Source organism: Primulina tabacum, chromosome 12 (assembly GCF_025594145.1).
Source record: "Primulina tabacum isolate GXHZ01 chromosome 12, ASM2559414v2, whole genome shotgun sequence".
NCBI lineage: Eukaryota > Viridiplantae > Streptophyta > Magnoliopsida > Lamiales > Gesneriaceae > Primulina > Primulina tabacum.
Genome location: NC_134561.1, coordinates 18,076,440 through 18,099,583, shown reverse-complemented (window position 1 = coordinate 18,099,583; position 23,144 = coordinate 18,076,440). Strand labels below are relative to the sequence as shown.

Below are 23,144 nucleotides of genomic sequence, written 5' to 3'. Positions count from 1 at the left end.
TGGTTTGAGACGGTGTTTCTCGCTCCTATACTGTCAAATACATCAATAAACCCATCACTATGTATATGCTAGGTGAAAATCACTCCTCTACATGTAGAACAACTAAAAGAGAAAAAACTTACACCTCTATAATGTTCTTGTGCTAGAGAATGAACTTCTAACCTCGAAATGATGAAGGAGAAGAAGAAAATGACTTTTTGAGAGAAAGGTTTCTTGTTTCTCTTGAGTTTATTCTGTAAAAGAGGTTGAAGAAGTGGTTAAGAAGCTTAAGGATTTCGAAACTTATCTTTTCCTATGCAAGGCGGCGCTCGGGCGGTAATATATTACCGCTCTAGCGCGGAACTTACTGCCCAAAAGGTGAAGTTTTCAAGCACCGGCGTTCGGGCGGTAATTCTCTACCGCTCGGGCGCCACATATTTTGCCTCTACGCACTGCTTCATCAATGATTGCTCCAAAAACGGCTCTTCCGTTAATAATCTGAAAAGGTGTTAAACATGAAAGTTGTAGCTCTATGTCTTGGCTTGAATCTCCAATTTTTTTCAAGTCATTTCAAGGTCTGAGTAAAATGTTATGCTCAATCTACCAAAATGTGTCATTGTAGGAATGACGATACACACGATAAATTTCGGGGCGCTTTTGGCTTGTCTTCCCTTATGATTTGGACAAAACCCAACACATGAAAGTTGTAGCATTATATCTTAGCTTTCTAATGGTTGTAGCCTCACACAATTTGGATCAATATTCAAATCATTATGCTAAAACCCGTAAGAACTGCCGTAATTTCATCTCATTTCCTGCATTGCTATACCAACTTCATTACACTACTTCTACCTACTCATCTTACTATCATTATTTAGACACATAAGGATTCTCAAAACACCATAGACAATATAAAAATCATGTTCAATCTCAATATTTATACCTCAATCATCACGTGAAATCTAATGAATTAAAGAAATACATGATAAACGACATAAACACATTATTATCATTTGTATGAGTAACCGGGTACCATCTTTCTTTTTCACAAACAAAACAGGTGCACCCCACGATGAAAAGCTAGGTCTAACAAACCCTTTATTAAGCAACTCCTGTAACTCTTCTTTCAATTCTTTCATTTCTGTAGGAGCTAATCGATAAGGAGATTTTGAGATCGGATGAGTTCATGCCACAACATAAATTACAAATTCGATCTCTCTATCTAGGTGTAAGCCTATAACATCATCGAGAAATACCTCTGGAAATTCATAAACAACATCTATATCTTTTAACTCACAAACAGGTGGGTCAATAACTAAAATAGATGCTAAATATCCTTGACACCCCTTCTGTAATAATTTACAAGCCTTCATACAAGAGATTATCCGAAGAGGTAAGGATATACCTGCACTTGCTACTGTGAATGGTTCAGCTCCTACTAGTGCAAACTTGATCATTTTTATGCCAGAATCAATAGTAACTATGTACTTCGAGAGCCAATCCATTCCCAATATCACATCAAAATCGGTCATTTTAAAAACTATCAATTCACCATACATCTGATGGCCTTGGACATATATTGGACACCCTCGCACAATCTCATCTGTCTGTAATTCTTGCCCGGAAGGTAAGGCTATGGCTAGTTGTGTCTCTGTTGTGCTTGCTGTAATGCCTAGTCTCCTTACAAACGATTCCGAAATAAAGGAATGCGTGGCTCTTGAATCTAGTAAAACAATAGCAGTAATACCGGAAATCAAGAACATACCGGTAATCATCGATGTATCCGCATCCACTTTCTCTTTGGTCATCGAGAAAATGCGTCCCTGTACTTTCTCAGAACTCCCTGGACAATTCCTGGCCAGATGCCCTGTCTTTTTGCAACGATAACAAACATTGGAACCAAGCATATATTCGCCGCCATGAAGTTTGCCACATTTAGGACAAGGTGGTCTGTCTTGTTCTTTACGTGGAGGGGGACCCTTGCCAAGAGGTTCCTCTAGTCGAGTACCTTTGCTATCGATTTTTTTGCCTTGTGCTGTTCCTTGGCTCTTTTGAAAGTACTGCTGCCTTCGCTGTTGCCTGTCTCTGTCAATTTCTTGTTCATCATGTTCTGCCATAAGTGCTCTTTCCACTATCTCCCCATATGTAGAAACTTTCGACATCCGTACATCTCGTTTACTTTCAGAGCGAAGTCCCCGCATGAAGTGTTCGCCCTTACTTGTGTAATCATGTGCAATATATGGTACATATTGGACTCCAACCTCGAATTGTTGTATGTATTCCGCCATTGACATGGTTCCTTGCTTCAGATTAAGGAAATCACTGACTTTCTTGGCGCATACATCTTTACTGAAATACTCGTTGTAAAACACGGTTTTGAAAGTTTCACAAGTCAATGGTATCGTAGGTAATGCCACCCTTGCACTCTCCCACCATATTCTTGCATGCTTTGTTAATAAAAATAAGGCACACGTTACTTTGTCTACATCTTCCATATGAAGGTAGGAGAAGATGGACTCCAATGATTTAATACATTCTTCTGCTACTGTAAGATCGGTGCTTCCCATGAATTCCGGAGGATTCATACGTTGAAAACGATCATACACATCTGTTTGAATAGGTCCTTGTCTGGGTAGCATGTCTTGTGCGTGTGCCTGCTCATGAGTAGTCCATTGCATCTCAAGTAATTGATGTATCTGTTCCCCATGGACTTTCGCTTGTTGTTGGAGCAATTGAGCAAAATCATCTACAGGTCGTGGCGCACTGCCTCCACCTTCTACTGCTGGGGCCTTGCCCTTAGATGACATTCCTTCACGTACTTTACGTTTTGGTGGCATCGTCGCTTATCTTAACCTACATATAGGTCACGTTAAAACACATAACTTAGCATAAACTATGTGATACAAAGATACTTACTTGGCGATTTCCCCATGTATGGATGAAGTGCAGTTTCTTCCCTGTCGAAGAATCGTGGGCTCTGATACCACTCTAAAATGTCACACCCTTACTCTATACTTGAAATAATTACATAATCAAAATAGGATTTGTATGATATACCTATATTAATGAAGCAATTCAAATAAGGGGCATCAATTTGACGGTTTATAAAAATTTTGGCATGATGTCCCTATATTTTGTTTATACCAACAACTCAATCAACAACAATAACACGTACATATAATCGTATTTTGACATACAAAATATATTCTGTATTATTATATACATAGACATAAACATCGTAAATTTGTTTCAAAACCTGACATCAAATGCATTATAATACATATGCGGAGGCTATACAATAAGAAGTCCCGGTTCTTGTCGAGGTGAGGCACGTCACAAGCATCCATTGGCGAACCGACATCCTATGCATCTTCACTACCTGATCTTGTAATACATGAGCTACGTGAGTTTATAAAACTTAATAAGTTGGCACTTGTACGTATCAATATGCGTCGAAGGAACATACATATCAAGTCGTGACAACAATGAATCTTTAAACCATATCATATCATAGCATATATTCATGTTCATTTTTGTACTTGAGCCTCATTAGTTGACTTGTACTACCGTGCTTGCTTTATTATATAGCTACTACTGTGTTGGACGTCAGGGAGCAACCTTTGGCAACCCCACGCCCCATGAACATATATTGGCCAATAGGTTTGGTGGACTTAAAACCACCCATGATGTCAACAAGCTCTATATCATGTAAAAATCAGTCATTTTCCTTTCATGTTCATGTTTATGGTCATAACATAGCACTCATCAACAATATTCATGAGTTTCTTACATATTTATTACATAACAATGGAATATGGTGCTATGTTTTCATCAATAAGATACTAACAATGTACATATAGCAATAATCAATGGGAAGTATTTGAAATCATAATATTACTCATGTATTACTTCAATAACATGCCAACTTACAGTCCAAGATTAAGAACAATGGTTTGAGACGGTGTTTCTCGCTCCTATACTGTCAAATACATCAATAAACCCATCACTATGTATATACTAGGTGAAAATCACTCCTCTACATGTAGAACAACTAAAAGAGAAGAAAACTTACACCTCTATGATGTTCTTGTGATAGAGAATGAACTTCTAACCTCAAAATGATGATGGAGAATAAGAAAAGGACTTTTTGAGAGAAAGGTTTCTTGTTTCTCTTTGAGTTTGTGCTGTAAAAGAGGTTGAAGAAGTGGTTAAGATGCTTAAGGATTTCGAAACTTATCTTTTCCCATGCAAGACGGCGCTCAGGCGATAATATATTACCGCTCGAGCGCGGAACTTACTGCCCAAAAGGTGAAGTTTTCAAGCATCGGCGCTCGGGCGGTAATTTTCTACCGCTCGGGCGTCACATATTTTGCCTCTACGCACTGCTTCATCAATGATTGCTCCAAAAACGGCTCTTCCGTTAATAATCTGAAAAAGTGTTAAACATGAAAGTTGTAGCTCTATGTCTTGGCTTGAATCTCCAATTTGTTTCAGGTCATTTCAAGGTCTGAGTAAAATGTTATGCTCAATCTTACCAAAATGTGTCATTGTAGGAATGACGATACACACGATAAATTTCGGGGCGCTTTTGGCTTGTCTTCCCTTATGATTTGGACAAAACTTAACACAGGAAAGTTGTAGCATTATATCTTAGCTTTCTAATGGTTGTAGCCACACACAATTTGGATCAATATTCAAATCATTATGCTAAAACCCGTAAGAACTGCCGTAATTTCATCTCATTTCCTGCATTGCTATACCAACTTCATTACACTACTTCTACCTACTCATCTTACTATCATTATTTAGACACATAATGATTCTCAAAACACCATAGACAATATAAAAATCATGTTCAATCTCAATATTTATACATCAATCATCACGTGAAATCTAATGAGTTAAAGAACTACATGATAAACGACATAAACACATTATTATCAATTGTACGAGTAACCGGGCATTACACTGATACTCAATTAATTATGCTAAAAACCATAACAGGTGTCACTTTTCTGTTGCGGTTCATCACACGTTTCAAATACAAATCAATTTCTAATACAATCTTTCATCCTCACCACCTATTTTCTCACTTTCATTGTCATAATATACATCATACACATAATCACATGACAATTTCATGAATTATCGATAATCAACATAAGATTTACGATAATACGATACATGGTCCTTATAGTTTTACTTGACTTAGGAGCCACGCATTACTTTATTTCGGAATCGTTTGTAAGGAGACTAGGCATTACAGAAAGTACAACAGAGACACAACTCGCCATGGCTTTACATTCCGGGCAAGAATTACAGACAGATCAGATTGTGCGAGGGTGTCCAATATATGTCTAAGGCCATCAGATGTATGCCGATTTATTAGTTCTGAACATGATTGATTTTGATGTGATACTGGGAATGGATTGGCTCTCGAAGTACACAGTTACTATTGACTGTGGCATGAAGATGATAAAGTTTGCACCATTAGGAGCTGAGGCATTCACAGTAGCAATTGCAGATATATCCTCACCTCTTCGGATAATCTCTTGCATGAAGGCATGTAAATTACTACAGAAGGGGTGTCAAGGATATTTTGCATATGTGTTAACTATTGACTCACATGTTCGTGAATTAAAAGATACATATGTTTTTTTTTTTTAATTTCCAAAGGTATTTCCTGATGATGTAACAGGCTTACCCCCAGATATAGAGATCGAATTTGTGATTGATGTTGTGACGGGAACTCATCCGATCTCAAAAGCTACTTATTTATTAGCCCCTACAGAAATGAAAGAATTGAAAAAACAGTTACAGGAGTTACTTGATAAAGTTTTTATTAGACCAAGCTTTTCATCGTGGGGTGCACCTGTTTTATTTTTGAAAAAGAAAGACGGTACCCTTCGTCTATGTATTGATTATCGAGAGTTGAATAAGGTGACAATTAAAAACAGATATCCACTCCCCAGAATTTATGATTTGTTTAATCAATTACAAGGAGCTGCTATCTTTTCGAAGATTGATTTACGATCAAGCTATCATCAACTAAAAGTAAAGTCAGATGATATTTCAAAGACTGCTTTCGAACGAGGTTTGGGCATTATGAATTTCTTGTAATGCCATTTGGATAACAAATGCACCAGCAGCTTTTGTGGATTTAATGAACAGAATTTTCAATCCATTTCTAGACAAGTTCGTGATTGTGTTTATAGATAATATTCTCAATCTACTCACGAACTGTAGAGGAGCATCGAGAACACATGAACCTAGTTTTGCAGACTTTGAAAAATCAACATTTGTATGCTAAATGGAAGAAATGTGAATTTTGGGGTTGAACAAGTAGCATTCTTCGGACAAATCATCTCAAAAAAAGGAATATCAGTGGATCCAAGTAAGATTCAAGCTGTAAATAACTGGCTACGACCAACTACTATTACTGAGGTACATAGTTTTCTTGGGTTAGCTGGTTATTACCGTCGGTTTATAGCGGGATTTTCTAAGATAGCATTGTCTTTGACTGCTTTAACTCGAAAGAATGTAAACTTTGTATGGAACGAAGCATGTGATAGCAGTTTTCAAGAGTTAAAAACAAAATTGACATCAGCACCAGTCCTTGTGATACCAGAAGGACTAGGAGATTTTGTTGTATACAGTGATGTTTCGAAACAAGGTTTAGGAGCAGTTTTAGTGCAGCACGGGATGGTCTTTGCTTATGCTTCAAGACAATTGAAATAATATGAAAATAGCTATCCCACACATGATTTAGAACTGGCAGCAGTGGTATTTGAGTTGAAAATATGGCGCCATTATCTGTATGGTTAACGGTGTGAAATATACACGGACCACAAGAGTTTGAAATATTTATTCACACGAAAAGAACTGAATATAAGACAACGATGTTGGTTAGATTTGGTGAAAGATTATGATTTTGTTATTAATTATCATCCAGGTAAAGCCAATGTTGTTGCAGATGCGTTAGGTCAAAAATCCAGTTCAATTTCCACAATGCAAGTACAAGAACAAATTTTACGGGATTTACAGAACTTAAAGATTGATGTTATTCCAAGGGGAGCTGCAATCCAATTATCATCCCTCATGGTTCGACCAACACTTGCAGACAGGATTAAGTTCGAACAAGGTGCAGATAATGAATTACAGCAATTGAGACAGCGAGATGAGGAAAACAGATATCGGAATTTTGAATTGAATGAAAAAGGAAATTGGATATATCGGGGTAGATTATGTGTGCCAAAACAAGGAACGATCAAAAATGACATTCTTACTGATGCTCATGCTACATCCTACTCGATCCATACAGCAGGCACAAAAATGTACAAGGATTTGAAACCATTATTTTGGTGGCCAGGTATGAAAAAGGACATTGCTCAATTTGTTGCACAATGTCTAACTTGTCAACAGGTCAAGACTGAATATCAAATACTAGCAGAACTCTTGAAACCATTGCCTATTCCTGAATGGAAATGAGAACATATCACTATGGATTTCATCGTTGGTTTGCCAAGAACACAAAGAAGATTCAATGCTATATAGGTTATTGTGGATCGATTTACGAAATCAGCTCACTTTCTTCCTTTGAAGACCACATACACGATGAATCAATATGCTGAAGAATATATCAAATAGATAGTGAGACTTCATGGAATCCCAGTGTTCATTGTATCTGATAGAGATCCCAAATTTATGTCTTTTGGAAGAGTTTACATCATACTATGGGAACTCGATTGTCATTTAGTACGGCATTCCACCCTCAAACTGATGGACAATTAGAACGAGTAAATCAGATCTTAGAAGATATGTTGAGGGCCTGTACTATTGATTTTCCAGGCAGTTGGGATAGTAAACTACTGTTGCCTGAGTTAACATATAACAATAGCTATCAGTCAATAATTGAAATGGCACCATATACTGCATTATATGGTTGAAAATGTCGCTCTCCGGTACATTGGGATGAAGTAGGAGAAAGAAAATCATTAGGCCCTGAATTGGTACAACAGACAGCTGAATTGGTAACTAAGATCAGGGAAAGAATGCACACTGCCTAGAACCGACAGAAAATCTATGCTGATGTGCGACATCATCGACTGGAATTTCAGGTCGGTGAACATGTATTTGTAAAGATTTCACCATTGAAGGGCATTTTGCATTTTTGTAAGAAGGGAAAATTGAGTCCAAGATATATCGGTCCATTTGAAATCTTGGAAAGAATAGGAGACATGGCCTACCGAGTTGCTTTACCACCGAATTTGTCAAATGTTCATAACGTTTTTCACGTTTCCTTGCTACGAAAATATTCGGCCAATCTTTCTCACGTTCTTCATTACAAACCATTTGAGCTAGCATCGAATCTCTCGTATAAAGAAGAGCGGTCCAAATTCTCGATAGTAAATCAAAAGTGTTACGAGGCAAGGAAATATCCTTGGTGAAACTGTTATGGCGCAATCATGCAATTGAAGAAGCAACTTGGGAGCGAGAAGACGAGATTCAACAGAGATATGCTGAACTATATGGTACGTCAAATTTTGAGGACGAAATTCTTTGAAGGAGGTTTGAAGGAGGGGAGAATTGTAATGCTCGGTTACTCGTACAAACGATAATAATGCGTTTATGTCATTTAATATGTAGTACTATCCGTCTATCTGAGGATGATAGGCTGTACTCAAATGCAAACGAGTACCAAGGGCCTCTTGTAAACTCTGCCAAAATGAGAAGAAAATCTGGGTTCACGATCAGATACAATGGACTTAGGACACCATGCAATCTCAAAACTTTTCTGATGTACAATCCGGCCATCTGATCATGCCTATATGTCATCTGATAAGGAATAAAACATGAAGACTTGGTTAATCTATCAACGATAACCCAGATTGAATCGCAACCCTCGACGACCTCGGCAATTTCGTGACAAAGTCCATGGTGATATGGTCCCACTTCCATTCTGGAACATTAAGGCTATGCAAAAGACCTCCTGGTCGCTTTCTTTCTGCTTTCACTTGTTGACAATTCAAACAACGAGATACAAATTCTGCTATGTCAGATTTCATTCTTTTCCACCAAAATTGTTTCTTCAAATCATTGTACATCTTTTTATTTCCAGGGTGTACACTGAATTTACTGCAATGAGCATCACGCAAAATCTGTATCCTCAAATCTGAAATATTAGGAACTACAATACGATCATTCACAAACAAAATACCCTCATTATTGACCTGAAATTCTGATCGATGTCCTGATCTGACGAGTTTAACTGATTTTTGATTGCTTTGAACTAACCTTTGAGCCTCTTTAATCTTTACAAACAACTCTGGCTCTGCCTGAATCATAAATACTCTTACACGTTGAGTATCTACCACAAAATCCAAACCAGAAAGGCAACATTATTCTACTAGATCAGATACACTGCTAGTGATCAAGGGCATATTGCATACTTTTCTGCTCAAAGCATCAGCTGCTGCGTTTGACTTGCCTGGATAATATTTTATTTCGCAATCATAGTCTTTCAACAAGTCTAACCAACATCTATGTCTCATGTTCAGCTCCGCTTGTGAAAAGAGATATTTCAAACCTTATGATCAGTGAATATCTCAAATGTCTCCCCATACAAGTAGTGACGCCAAATCTTTAGCGCAAAAACCACTGTTGCTAGTTCCAAGTCATGCACTGGGTATTTAGACTCATGTGGCTTCAACTGTCGTGAAGCATAGGCAATAACACGGCCATGCTGCATTAATACACAACCCAGTCCTTGATGTGAAGCATCAGTGTGCACTGTAAATCCTCCAACACCTGATGGGATAGTCAGAACTGGAGCACTAGTCAATCTCTGCTTAAGTTCAACAAAACTAGCCTCACATGCCGGTGACCAAATAAATGGTACATTATTTTGTGTTAGCTGGGTAATTGGCCTCGCAATCTGTGAGAATTCTTCAATAAATATGCCATAATAGCCTGCCAAACCCATAAAACTAGGTACCTCAGGAACTGATGTCGGTCTAGACCAATTGATGACTGCCTCAACTTTACTTGAATCAACTGATATACCAGCACTCGAAATCACATGTCCAAGGAATACCACTCTATCCAACCAAAACTCGCATTTGGATAATTTAGCATACAACTTTTCAGTTCTCAAAATCTGCAGTACAACTCTCAAGTGTTCGACATGCTCAATTTCAAAATTTGTATAAATAAGAATATCATCAATGAAGATCACAACAAATTAATCTATATACCGTTGAAACACACGGTTCATCAAATCCATAAATACCGCAGGTGCATTGGTCAACCCAAAAGGCATAACCAAAAATTCAAAAATGCCCATACCTGGTACGAAAAGAAGTCTTAGGCACATCTGTCTCTCTAACTCTTAACTGATGATATCCGGATCTTATATCAATCTTAGAATATACTGAAGAACCCTGCAACTGGTCAAAGAGATCATCAATCCTGACAAAGGATACTTATTCTTTACTGTGGCTTTATTCAACTGTTTATAATCGACACCAAGCCTCATAGACCCACCTTTCTTCTTCACGAATAAAACCGGAGCACCCCAAGGTGAAACACTTGGTCTTATATATCCTTTAGCCAATAGATCCTCAAGTTTTTCCTTTAGTTCCTTCAGTTCAATTGGCGCCATCCTATAAGGAGCTCTAGAAATAGGCTGTGCACCTGACATCAACTCAATATTGAACTCAATCTCTCGGACTGGAGGAAATCCTGGAATTTCATCTGGAAATACATCTGAAAATTCACTAAAAATTGGAATATCTTCCAATTTAGGTACTGACCTTGAAATATCAATTTCATAAACCAAGAAACATTCTGCTCCTTTCTACAACAAACGAGTCATGGACAAAACAGATATCAAAGGAATCTTAGCTCGAGAACCCTTACCATAAAACGTCCAGTGATCTGTCATATGAGGCCTAAAATTAACAATCTTCTGAAAACAATCTACAGTAGCCCTATATCTTGTCAACATATCAATACCAACTATGCAGTCAAAATCAGATATCTCCAACACAATGCAATCAAGCTCAGTGACATTATCCTCATAATGAAATTCACAACCACTTATCATTTCAGCTGACCTCATCACTTTGCCCAATGGTGTAGAAATAGATAATGTAGATGATAATGGCTTAGAATGCAACGAATGCACAATAATTTGATTCTACGATCATCTAGATACTCAAGAGATTCAAATAATTGATCCATATTCTCCAACCAGTTCTCACACTCTAATGCATTCTCGGTACCCTTCAACATCGATGGGTGCAAAGACTGAAATCTGGCTAACAGTATCTCCATCGGAGTCAGAGTTATATCCATCTGAGTATAACTAGCACTGCCTTGATCTTGTGCCACTGGTATGTTCTGTCTAGGTCTACCACGACCTCTACCTCGAGTAGCGATGTCTGATATACAATAGATCAACACATATAAAATCACAATATCATAATCATCTCAATCTTGTATCAATCATCTCAATCTTGTATCAATCATCTCTGGCTCTCGAGACTCAACAATCTCAAAAATCTCAAATAAAGCTCAACAATATAATATCTCAATTATAATCATGTATTTCACATTATGGTACAATGATAATGCTAGCAAATATATCTCATGATCAAGCAATTCGAACTGACTCGATCTACCCTGTTCCCAAATATCTTACGCTCTGATACCACCTAATGTAGGGCCCCGGGTCCGACATCTAATATTAATGATTATAAATATAATAGAGCAAATGATTGAGTCAAATACATAATGTGTGGTTCACAAATCCACATAAACATCTTCAAAATAATTTAAATGTCTCAAATGTTTGAAATATATGTTTCAACATGCCAAAATAAACTAGTGGCCAAATTAATCCAAACATCATCAAATAGCTCCTAAGACCCGAGAATCCCACTCTAACTCAGGATTGTAGCCAATATACCTATATGCCAGGAGGTTGAGGGTTCGAATCCTGGGAAGGCACAAACTCCACTTTCCTGGCCTGGAGAAGTCCGATAAGTAAGTGCAAGCTGGTCTGAGTCCAGGAACTGTGATTGCAGGGTCTGAGGACAGGGCCAAGTCCGTACAATACCTGCTGGCATTGATTCTTTGATTGTACTACCTCCTAAAGTTAGAGTAAACAAAGGGAGAACAAAGAAAAAGGGGATCTGTTGGAAACTAAGTTTCGGCGTTTGACAAACTGAAGGACAAAAGCTCGAACCAACTGATTATAATTACTGAATGCGTAAAGCCGCAACTGAACTACGCAACTGATTTACGCAACTGAACGAGCAGTCAACTAACAGCAGTTGTAAACCTTACCAGCTATTGCTCAGCAGCTGATTCGTCAGCTGAACACGTCATCAGTTATCGGGAAAAGACATTCAACCGACAGTGGTACACAGCAGACTGTTACTTAGTGGAACGCCGCATTTCAGAGATTACAGTGTACGATTGTCAGAGAAATATTGACATGGCAATCAACGGATATAAAGATTCAAATATTATTTATTGTTACTGTTGGAAGAGAAGCTTATAAATAGGCGAGAAGAGCAGTCGAAAAAGAAACACGAACAACTATTCTATTTAAGCTTGCTGTTATGCTGCTAAAATCACTACTCGTATTCAAATATCAAAAGCTCGCTCTTATCAGATTAATCAGTAGCAATCAAGGCTACATTTACGAGCTTGTTAGCACTTTGAAATCATTGTTAGATTCATTCAATCGTGTTAAATTCAGTCACGCACTGTAAAAGTTTTTGTGAACATAAGAGTTTCCATTTTGGCAATGTTAAGTCCAAACTGAAGTGAGTCAGTACAACTTTTGTATTCGATCAAAGTCTTTTAGTGAAAATCCTATCTTCGTGATAGAAGGGGTGACGTAGGAGTTATTTTATTCTCCGAACATCCAGAAACAAACCGTGTACATTTTATTTTAGTTATTATTTTCAGTCAGTTATTCTATCTCTCAGTCAGTTTACTTCCGCAACTGTTTTTTCAGTTAAACTGATTGTGCACTACAAGAATAAATGCTTATGGTGACATTCATAAATGTCATCATATTCAATATTTAGTGACATTTAAGTTTTAGTGACACCTCCAACAATTGTCATCTATTCCAATGTCGTCTTAAACTTACTGACATTTTTTAATGTCATTATAAGATGTTAATGACAACTTCATACGTGTTACTAATTATTCAGATAATGACAATTTTAAATGTCAGGAATACTCATGTTTAAATAAATTTATAGATGCCTTGTTATTATAGTAATAATGACAAATTTATATGTCAGTTAAAATCATTTATAATGACAACTAAAAGTGTCGTGTATGTTATTTATAGTGACAATAACAAATGTGGGAATATTTGGGTCGGATAAATATAGGAGGAGGAAAAATTAGATAAAATAAATGTGAGAATAAAAAAAATATTAGATTAGTTATCCAGACATTTTTAATTGATGTCATTTTTTATATGGAGTGAGACAATTATTTTCCATCCTCCACTATTTATCTAACCCAAATATTCTCACACTAATTTATAGTGAAATTTTTTAGTTTTTTAACGATTTTTTACGATGTGGGAAAAGTAATTGTTTCCCTCCATATAAAAGATGACATCAATTAAAAATGTCATGATAACTAATCGAATATGTTTTTTTATTTTACACATTATTAATTTTTTACAAGTGTCATTATGTAAGGCCCGAGATTTTATTACTGTAATCTGAGATTAATCTGAAATGATTTATTTATTAATTGAGATAATTATAGACGGAATGGATCAGACCGGGAGAGCCGAAAGAAGATTTGACATTTTGTGCAAGAAAAGTCCCCGCGAGTAAGTGGATGCACGAGACAGTAGGTCTCGCGCATATGCGCGACGATGGACGCGCATATGCGCGAGCGGTTGAGACACAAGCGCCGAGATAATAAATCTCGCGCATATGCGCGGGGCTTAGGCGCGCATATGCGCGAGAGAACTGCCGAGACACGCGTTAAGGAATTGTGTCTCACGCATATGCGCCGATGGTGGTCGCGTATTTGCGCGAGACGTGCTGCACAAAGGAGTGTGCCACGTTTTCTTATCTTGCATGTAATATATATATACGTAAACAACCGATTCCTTCTTCCGAATTAAGGTAAAGAATCGAGAAACAGACTCTGAGGTAGGATTTCGATTTGGGATTGAAGAGTTTGGAGATCCGTCCGTCAGAATTTGAATCCGACTTGGGTACTGTGTTCCTATCAACGCAGGCTACAACTGGACGTAAGTTTTGTTGCGTTTAGACACGATTTGAAATTATAATATTGTCAGAATTGAATATGAATCAGATATGATGTTTCTGCTACAGTAGACATTGTATAATTGAAGTCAGATTAAAGAATAGACTGTTTATACAATTGTTATGATTTTCGAAAGATATTGATTGGGATTTGATATCAGAGTTGTGTTGTTACTGATATTAAGTGTACAGATATTGAGATTATGAATTGTACTGGTACTGATTATGAATTCTGATATTATATCTATGATGTTGAGATTGACGGGGATATCGAAACTGTATTGTTATGCCGTCGAAACATCAGTTGATTTAAAGTGATCAGATTCAGTAATGATTTCGATGATATCGTTGATATGAATTAGATTGTACCTTGTTCAGATATGGATTAGATTATATACTGATTTGAGTATTGATCAGAACAGGTTTTGAATCGAATTATATACTGATATTGTATTTATGTGATTGTCATTGCCAGACTGGGTATGAACAAATTGGAATACAAGACTTCTTCTTCATCAGACCGGGAAGACAAAGGTATAAATCATGTTTTGTTTGGGGAAGACACAACTCAAATGAGATTCAATTTGAGTTTCCCAACAAAATCGCATACTTGTTCTGTTTGCACTTTATATTGATTTATATATATGTAATGAGATAGGAGCATCATTGGTAGATACGTCAATTTTCTAAACGTTCGGTGATATCGATGCTTCGGATCCGATTCACACTGATTGTAGATTTCGATACAGACCAGACCGAAGTTAAGGAATAAGATGTAACGCCACCCCGATTGGGAGAGTAGGTGGGAGACCTGTTACATCTTATTCACACCGGGATCCCTAGACTTAGATACGAGTCGAGTTAAAGAGTAGGAGTCAGATTGTTTTATCTGTATTCACTAATGTGTCATAATTACTGATTATGTGTTATGATTTGTATTAAACTGCATGACATGCATGTATACATGTTTTATACTGGGATTTATTCTCACCGGAGTATCCGGCTGTTGTCTTGTTTTGTATGTGTGCATGACAACAGGTGGGACAGGATCGGGGTCAAGAAGATGAGGTGAGAAGATGAATTAGAGTGGTGATTCCGGACTTATTGTAGACTTGGTTTAATACTTGAAATTTAGTGGTTGAACCTTAGACTAGTTTGAATAATTGTTGTACATTATTGTACTTATATACTGAGATGTATATTAGTTACATTTCATTACGCTCCGCACTTGTGTTTTAAAAGAAAAATTTTTAGACCCTGTTTAATTTAATTGATAATTAAATCCCAAAGATGATTAAGAAGATGATTAGCGTCCGGGTCCCCACAACATGTGGTATCAGAGCGATAGATCCTTTAGACTGAGATAGAAGAGAATGAGCGGGTTAGATTGAGTTTTCTTTCCTTGCATGTGATTGCTAGCATGAGATTTATTTTAATGTTGATTTACATTATGTATGCTAGCATGATACTATGATTTACTGCTTTGAAATACATGTTTACCTGATTATCCGATTTGAGTTGGTATTATGTATTATTGAGTATGAATCAGATCTGATTCATGATCAGCAGTAAGATGATCCGAGTAAGAATGGAACAGGTTTGTAGTATTTGGGTTACTAATGGTTTTGGTAATCAGATATACCTCCTAGAAGAATTCCAGAACGGGGCAGTACTTCGGTTGAAAAGATAGATATATCAGAAACTTTGATGGAAACACAGTTGAAGAAATTTCAGTCGTTTCAACCGCCGATTTTGAGGGGTACTGAGATGTCTAAAGAGTGTCAGAACTAGTTAGATGACATAGAACTGTTGTTTAATTTGCTTAAGTATTCAGATGAACAGAGAATTAAACTGGTATTCCACCAATTACGAGAGGCTGCCAGAAGTTGGTGGATTACAATCAAAGGAATATTAGAACAATGTGGTACTGTGATCATGTGGGAAGTCTTCAAAGATGAATTCTATCGAAGATTTTTCTCAGTTTCGTGCCGAGAAGATAAAAGAGCAGAGTTTGAGAACTTGAGACAAGGCCAACTGAAAATTGAAGAATATGTTGCTAAATTCTCTACTCTACTGCGTTTTGTTCCTCAGATAGCTGGGAATGATGAAGCTGTAGCTGATCAGTTCATCATAGGATTGAATTCGGAGATAGTTGCATTGATAAATATGCAGCGACCTTACCATTTTGCTGATACTTTGAGTTGGGCAAAGAGAGCTGAGCTGAGTCTGATTCGACAACGAGAAAGATTGGAGGTGATTCCACTCCAAACACAACAACTTCCTCTTAGATTTGATAAAGGCAGTACCAGTGAAAAGCAAGATTTGCTGAAAGCTCGAAAGAAACAGTTTAAGAAGTTAGGAAGCGGACTGAGTGATTCGTCTAGCTCCAGTGGTTCCAGCCCGAGTTATACTGGAGTATAATGCCAGGGAGTGACTGGTAGTTCCATATTTGTAGACAGCCGGGACACTTTGCTAGAGTATTTCCTCAGAGAAGTTCCTGAAGAGTTCAGGGAGCAGAAGACCGAGGAACAGACACAGGACACACCTGATGATATAGTGGCAGGTACTGTTCTTTTATGATTATATTGCATAGGTATTGATATATACTAATGCATTCCCTTCGATTATCTTTGACTGAGTTGCATGGAGTCTATTGAGTCTGTTTGTACTGTAGTATTGATTCCCTTACTTTTGGGGAAAGAAAGATTGATATCAGAGATTTTTGTGAAATATTGTATACTACAGTAAGATGAGAATGAGGTCGAGTTAGATTATGATGTACTTGTGTTTCTGATTTGACCGCCTTATTGATATTAATATGCTGAACAAGTACAGAACTACTGTAGATTTCTTTCAGAAAAATATAAGATTCAGACCAGATAGGGCTGATGAAAAAAAAAATTCCACGGTAAGGATTCTAGATCTAGAATTCCTTTGATATATGTATTGTCTATGACTCGATTGATACAGAAAGGAGCAGATGGTATCCTTATGTATTCAGTAGATGTACTGAAATCGAGCCTAGCATTGGCAGATTTGCCAGTGATATACGAGATGGCTGATGTTTACCAGATAAGATTCCAGATTTGTTTTGTATTAGAAAGATAAATTTCAGAATTGAATTGATACCAGGTACTGTTTGTATTTTAGAATTCAGTACCGAATGATATTGAATGTACAGAATGTCACTGAATGAATTAAAAGAATTGAAAGATCAGTAGAAGAGTACCGGTCAGGAGTTACATTTGATTTAGTGTTTCTCTGTGGCATGTTTCAGTGTGTTCAGAGGTATTCTAATGATTTATGCTTATTATATCCATGATATGTGGATATATTTGCAGCATCTGATTGATTGAATCGAATATCTGAAGATTGTATTGAATACTCTGAGAATGTGATTCTTGTATACAGAAATTATTTAGATAAAATCTTGCTTGAAACAGAATGTATTAAGAATAAGCGATATCTGAAGTTAATATACCGATTGATTTTGACAAGGTTGAGATTGTGATCAATGACTGAGAACGATACCGATACCAGAAAGATCAGAAATTAAAAATCAGAAATGTCAGAAATTTATTTTTGTCTGAGTTGGAAGATTATCTTATCCGATTATGTTTTGAACTGCTTAAGAATTGTTAGCTTCTAGATAAGTAGTTGATACAGATTGTATGGTTTGGGGGCATGTCATCTTTGCAGATAATATAGCAGTTGATCTGGGCAACGTGAAGCTGTAATCGATGATTCAAACAGAATCAGAACTGAATTCAAGAATTACGGCAGTAATAGATTTAACCAGAATGTTCAGGACTTAAATTCGATAATCAGAGCAGAACATCGATCAGAGTGGCAGATATGTTATTTTTACTGTATGAGAATGATTATCGTATGATGTCAAATGTGTCAGATTTGCACGACAAAATTTGATATCGATAGTCAGAACCGAATACCAGGTAGGTATGTTTTTTTTTTAATTTATATTATTAACTGATCTGTTTGTACCAAATAGTTCGAATCTGAAATGACAGATAGTGTCAAAAACGCACCGTAGTGGATTCAGTTTTCATTTTGGTGACTGAGAATGTATGATATTCGAACAGATAGTTTTGACATAGACAGATTAAATTAGTTGTGACAGAATTTGTACTGAAATGTTGGCAGAATTTGTACTGAAATGTCTGAATCGCCAATAAATGAAGATAGAAAGATAGAAACTAGAAGAGTTATTACAGAATTGGTATATTTCTGACTAGACATGGAGAGTATAATTCGATGAATTTCGTAATGAGATCACTATAATACTTTACAGATTGAGATATAATATGATTGTGATTGACAGATTGTTCAATCTATATCTATTAGTTTGTACAAGATGACGTACAAACATGACCAGATGACAAAGATCGATGCCAAAGAAATGGTCAGATTGATTAGAATGTTGAAGTAGATTATATCAGATTTTGAATTTTGATTGAGTTTGCAATTGTGGCAGAACATACCATAAACTCATTCATATATTATCCACCGACTGACAGATAGCCAAAGTGTACTATCCGGATATTAAGAGATATCCAGAGAGTTGCAGTGCTGGATGCTAGCACCAGTTGAGATGACATATTGTCACTGTGTGAATTATTGTACGATAATAGTTATCAAATAACCAGATGGATAATGAAATAGTTACAGACGACACATTGTACAGTAAGTACTGCAGATTTCTTTGATATAAGAATAATATCTCGGAGATACCTGAGATAGGATCTGATATTGTCAGATATATGACAAAGAAAATGTAACTAATTCAGAAGGGCATGAAGATAGCTCAGACCAGACAGACTTAATATGCCAACGTCGGATGGTGACGATTGGTATTTGGGGCCGAAGATTTAATATATCCTTGACTGGGATAAACAGATTTGATAACAGCTGATGATATTGATTTGGTATGAGCTGTGGATTGGTATATACGGATGTTGTATAGCCAGTATTGTGAGATTGATTATGTCAGAGTTATTTCGAAGGGCATTATGATATTATGCTCTTGAATTATTATTCCAATTTAGAATCACAGATCCGTACAAGAAAGATATTTCAGAATGAAGACTATTCTATTATTGAAAATACAGTAAGGTGACAGGGCATCAAAGAGACTATCTGAAAGACAGAATTTTTCATGAGACTGAGATTTTAGAATGATTTTATTGAGATGAGTTTTGATTAAACTCTGTTATACATTTCTTCAAATATATTTGAATTGAGTGCCTATGATTTCGGGGACGAAATCAGATCTTAGGGGGGGAGAAATGTAAGGCCCGAGATTTTATTACTGTAATCTGAGATTAATCTGAAATGATTTATTTATTAATTGAGATGATTATAGACGGAACGGATCAGACCGGGAGAGCCGAAAGAAGATTTGACAATTTGTGCAAGAAAAGTCCCCGCGCACATGCGCGACATGTATGGGCGCACATGCGCGAGGAAGACAGAACCATGCGCGCACATGCGCGGCTTGAACGCCTGCACATGCGCGGAACGTCCAGAGAGTTCGACGCACATGCGTGGCGGAAGGCGCGCATATGATGCACGAGACAGTAGGTCTCGCGCATATGCGCGACGATGGGTGCGCATATGCGCGAGCGGTTGAGACACAAGAGCCGAGATAATAAATCTCGCGCATATGCGCGGGGCTTAGGCGCGCATATGCGTGAGAGAACTGCCGAGACACGCGCCAAGGAATTGTGTCTCGCGCATATGCGCGAGATGTGCTGCACAAAGGAGTGTGCCACGTTTTCTTATCTTGCATGTAATATATATATATACGTATACAACCGATTCCTTCTTCAGAATTAAGGTAAAGAATCGAGAAAAAGACTCTAAGGTAGGATTTCGATTTGGGATTGAAGAGTTTGGAGATCCGTCCGTCAGAATTTGAATCCGACTTCGGTACTGTGTTCCTATCAACGCAGGCTACAATTGGACGTAAGTTTTGTTACGTTCAGACACGATTTGAAATTATGATATTGTCATAATTGAATATGAATCAGATATGATGTTTCTGCTACAGTAGAAATTGTATAATTGAAGTCAGATTAAAAAATAGACTGTTTCTACAATTGTTATGATTTTCGAAAGATATTGATTGGGATTTGATATCAGATTTGTGTTGTTACTGATCTTAAGTGTACAGATATTGAGATTATGAATTGTACTGATAGTGATTATGAATTCTGATATTATATCTGTGATGTTGAGATTGACGGGGATATCGAAACTGTATTGTTATGCCGTCGAAACATCAATTGATTTAGAGTGATCAAATTCAGTAATGATTTCGATGATATGAATTAGATTGTACCTTGTTCAGATATGGATCAGATTATATACTGATTTGAGTATTGATCAGAACAGGTTTTGAATCGAATTATAGACTGATATTGTATTTATGCAATTGTCATTGCCAGACTGGGTATGGACAAATTGGAATACAAGACATCGTCTTCGTCAGACCGGGAAGACAAAGGTATAAGTCATGTTTTGTTTGGGGAAGACACAACTCAAATGAGATTCAATTTGAGTTTCTCAACAAAATCACATACTTGTTCTGTTTGTACTTTATATTGATTTATATATATGTACTGAGATAGGAGTATCATTGGCAGATACCCCAATTTTCTAAACGTTCGGTGATATCGATGCTTCGGATCAGATTCTCTCCGATTGTAGATTTCGATACAGACCAGACCGAAGTTTAGTAATAAGATGTAACGCCACCCCGATTGGGAGAGTAGGTGGGAGACCTGTTACATCTTATTCACACCGGGATCCCTAGACTTAGATACGAGTCGAGTTAAAGAGTAAGAGTCAGATTGTTTTATCTGTATTCACTAATGTGTCATAATTACTAATTATGTGTTATGATGTGTATTAAACTGCATGACATGCATGTATACATGTTTTATACTGGGATTTATTCTCACCAGAGTATCCGGCTGTTGTCTTGTTTTGTATGTGTGCATGACAACAGGTGGGACAGGATCGGGGTCAAGAAGATGAGGAGAGAAGATGAGTTAGAGTGGTGATTCCGGACTTATTGTAGACTTGGTTTAATACTTGAAATTTAGTGGTTGAACCTTAGACTAGTTTGAATAATTGTTGTACATTATTGTACTTATATACTGAGATGTATATTAGTTACATTTCATTACGCTCCGCACTTGTGTTTTAAAAGAAAAATTTTTAGACCCTGTTTAATTTAATTGATAATTAAATCCCAAAGATGATTAAGAAGATGATTAGCGTCCGGGTCCCCACACATTATTAAGTATTTGTAACAACATTTAATTAAAAGTGTCTACAAAAAAATGTCACAATAGCCATTTATTGTTGTAGTGGTGTCACTCTGTCACTAAACTGAACCCAATCTTTGAAATATATATATAATCTGTGACTGTTTATTCAACCCCCCTTTCTAAACGCTTATCACCTTCTAACCGATCCTTTCAAGTGGTATCAGAGCGGTTGTATCTCGTCTCAGAATATTTCTACTCAAATTGATTATCATGGCATCTTTCAATAAAATCCCTATTCTCTCTAGAGAAGACTTCGATGATTGGAAAATCAGGATGCAGGCTCACTTAGCTGCACAAGATGATGACATGTGGTATGTCATCACTGAAGGTCCAATGAAAATATTGAAAGACAACACAGCAGTTGCAATCATCGATGGGGCACCTCATAGAATTGAAAAGCCCAGAGATGAATGGATTGCTGAGGATAAAAGAAAATCAAATTAGGACAATGTGGCAAAGGATATACTGTACAAAACGCTGGATAAAGTAACTTTCAGCAAAATCAAGATGTGTAAGACAGCTAAGGAAATTTGGGAAAAACAGATCCTGCTTTTTGAAGGAAATGAACAAATGAAAGAGAATAAACTTTCTGTTGTTGTTCAGAAGTTTGACAACATCAAGATGAGAGCTAGAGAATCGATGCATGAGTATGATGAAAGAGTCAGTTGTATCATCAATAAACTAAATGCACTTGGAAAAGTGTATATGTAACACCTCTGACCAGTTTAATAAAATAACACAGCGGAAAATTAAAAATTTACTTAGAGAGAAGAAGGATTTAAAATACATTTGCATATATAATCAAAAGTATATACATGATCAATAAAATGATGCAACAAAATACAAAATATCATTTTTGTGATCATGTCCAAAATGCTAGCAAAATAGCCTTCTTCCTTCCTTCTCTTATGCATATGACCCCGGCTCCAATCAACGTCCAGACTCGCCTCTCTTATCTCCATCACATGAAATAACTGAAATGAGTATATAACTCACCAAGTGGAAGTCATACATAGCAATGAATACATAACATACTCTGAAAAACATGACTTTGAAAACATTGAATACCATCAACTCTGAAACATAAATATCATAGCATGAATAACAATAACGATGGTATTTCTCTTTTCTCTGGTGGATTGATATCTAAATAGTATCTCTGTCTCTGTACCTATATCCCATCGATATAAATCGATACTCTGTTGGGATATAAGCCTATGGTCGTTGATCAACTAATTGCATGCAATCTCTTATCAATCCAATAAATCAATTTGAACTCTCTCTTTGGCATTACATCAAACACTTTGAAGACTCTTTTCTCTTGTATTCCCTTTGACATAAATGAGACATAAAATGCCTCTAATATACAACAAAGTGTATTAATACATAGCATGAATCAAATGGAAGGGAATAACATGTTAAAACCATTGAAACACAATACATATATTATCATGTGAGCACAAGGAAATGAATTCCACTTACTAAACTTGAAAACCTT

The 23,144-nt window shown here is 36.7% G+C and overlaps 1 protein-coding gene across 1 annotated transcript; it reads right to left on the bottom strand.

Annotated features, from left to right (window-relative positions):
- Window positions 1-930: 930 nt before the first annotated feature.
- On the bottom strand, window positions 931-2,816 carry LOC142520242 (uncharacterized). The gene is made up of 2 exons (XM_075623245.1): window positions 1,385-2,816; window positions 931-941 (listed from the first exon to the last, which is right to left on the bottom strand). The coding sequence occupies exons 1-2, from the start codon at window positions 2,814-2,816 to the stop codon at window positions 931-933; spliced, it is 1,443 nt and encodes a 480-aa protein (XP_075479360.1).
- Window positions 2,817-23,144: the final 20,328 nt, after the last annotated feature.